At 38.4% G+C, this 1,163-nt stretch overlaps 1 protein-coding gene across 2 annotated transcripts in view; it reads right to left on the bottom strand.

Annotated features, from left to right (window-relative positions):
- zgc:154054 (Alpha-1,3-mannosyl-glycoprotein 4-beta-N-acetylglucosaminyltransferase B-like) overlaps positions 1-1,163 on the bottom strand; it is a 45,424-nt gene that overhangs the window by 5,552 nt on the left and 38,709 nt on the right. For both annotated transcript variants that reach the window (XM_014029975.1, XM_014029976.1), the window contains exon 14: positions 984-1,096. In XM_014029975.1, the coding sequence (XP_013885429.1) occupies positions 984-1,096 (113 nt within the window). The remainder of the gene's footprint in view (positions 1-983; positions 1,097-1,163) is intronic.

Here is a 1,163-nt window from a genome sequence, read left to right as displayed (position 1 = left end):
ATTGTTGTAATATTATGCATTTTTTGTCAATAATTGTATTGGCAATGTGGCCTCTTTCTGCACACATACAAACCAACCCCTGCCACCATTTTCTGCCACAGCTCCATTGGTCTAATGGTCTATGTCATGGACTTTCATGTGGGAGATCAGGGTTCAAAACCCAGCTAATGCAACTTAAACAATCTTTCACTTCAAACTTCATATTGTCACATAATTACCTAAATTACAAACACCTGCTGACGTGACAGGCACAAGCTGGTATAGCAAACACCTTTGAACTTGGTCAAAGTTCAAACTGCAAGTCCAACACTGCAGGCAAAGCCATGCTACAAGGCAATGCACACTTGTTTTTACATCGTAAAAACCCATGTCTAGTATTAGTTTGGTTTCTCTTAAGCTCAACCAGCAGATGCTTGTCAAAAACAGGGTTCCTACAGTTTAAGGCAAGTTAAATACAAGACTTTTAAAGACCTCTCTATTGCCACTTGAAATGACATTTAAGACCAACTTCACAATCAACACAAATGGAAAATATTAAGCAACAAATTTACACAAATGTTTATTTAAAAAAAACTAGCTGCAAGAGGCATTCCGTAAATTATAAATAAATAAATATTGCCAAGTATTTTAATATTTGAGACAAATTACAATCATCATGCTTACAATGTTTTAACATTGTTAAGACCTCTGAAAGACTCATTTTAGACAATTAAAGGTTAATTAAGGACTTATGTTTGAATTGATGAATTCAGTGCCTTTTAAGACCCTGAAAAAAGACCCCTCTCTTAGTCAGACCCTTTTCTCTGGGAGACTATCTGTAACACTGTGAAAATCCAACTTTTTAGGTGAAACTTTGTCTGTTTTCCTACTGAGAGAGTTTCTCCACTGCTGTCAGGCTGCAGAAACACACGTTTATCTTCTAATTTATACAGCAACAAAAGCAGCTTTTTCTGAGGAGAAGAAATGAAACTGAAAGGTCAGACCTCACTCAGCAGAGCCCACACGTCAGAGTCAGAGTGAACCAGTAGACGCAGAGCCGAGACCGGTTGAAGACCTGCTTCAATTTCACCTTCAGCGAGTCCGTTCTCAAACGCACCTGAAACACAGATCAATGGTTCCCACTGCATCTCCTGCGACAGACAGTTTACAGCACGTGTCAAATT

This window comes from Austrofundulus limnaeus, unplaced genomic scaffold, assembly GCF_001266775.1.
Source record: "Austrofundulus limnaeus strain Quisiro unplaced genomic scaffold, Austrofundulus_limnaeus-1.0 Scaffold981, whole genome shotgun sequence".
NCBI lineage: Eukaryota > Metazoa > Chordata > Actinopteri > Cyprinodontiformes > Rivulidae > Austrofundulus > Austrofundulus limnaeus.
This window is presented reverse-complemented; position numbering and strand designations above follow the sequence as displayed.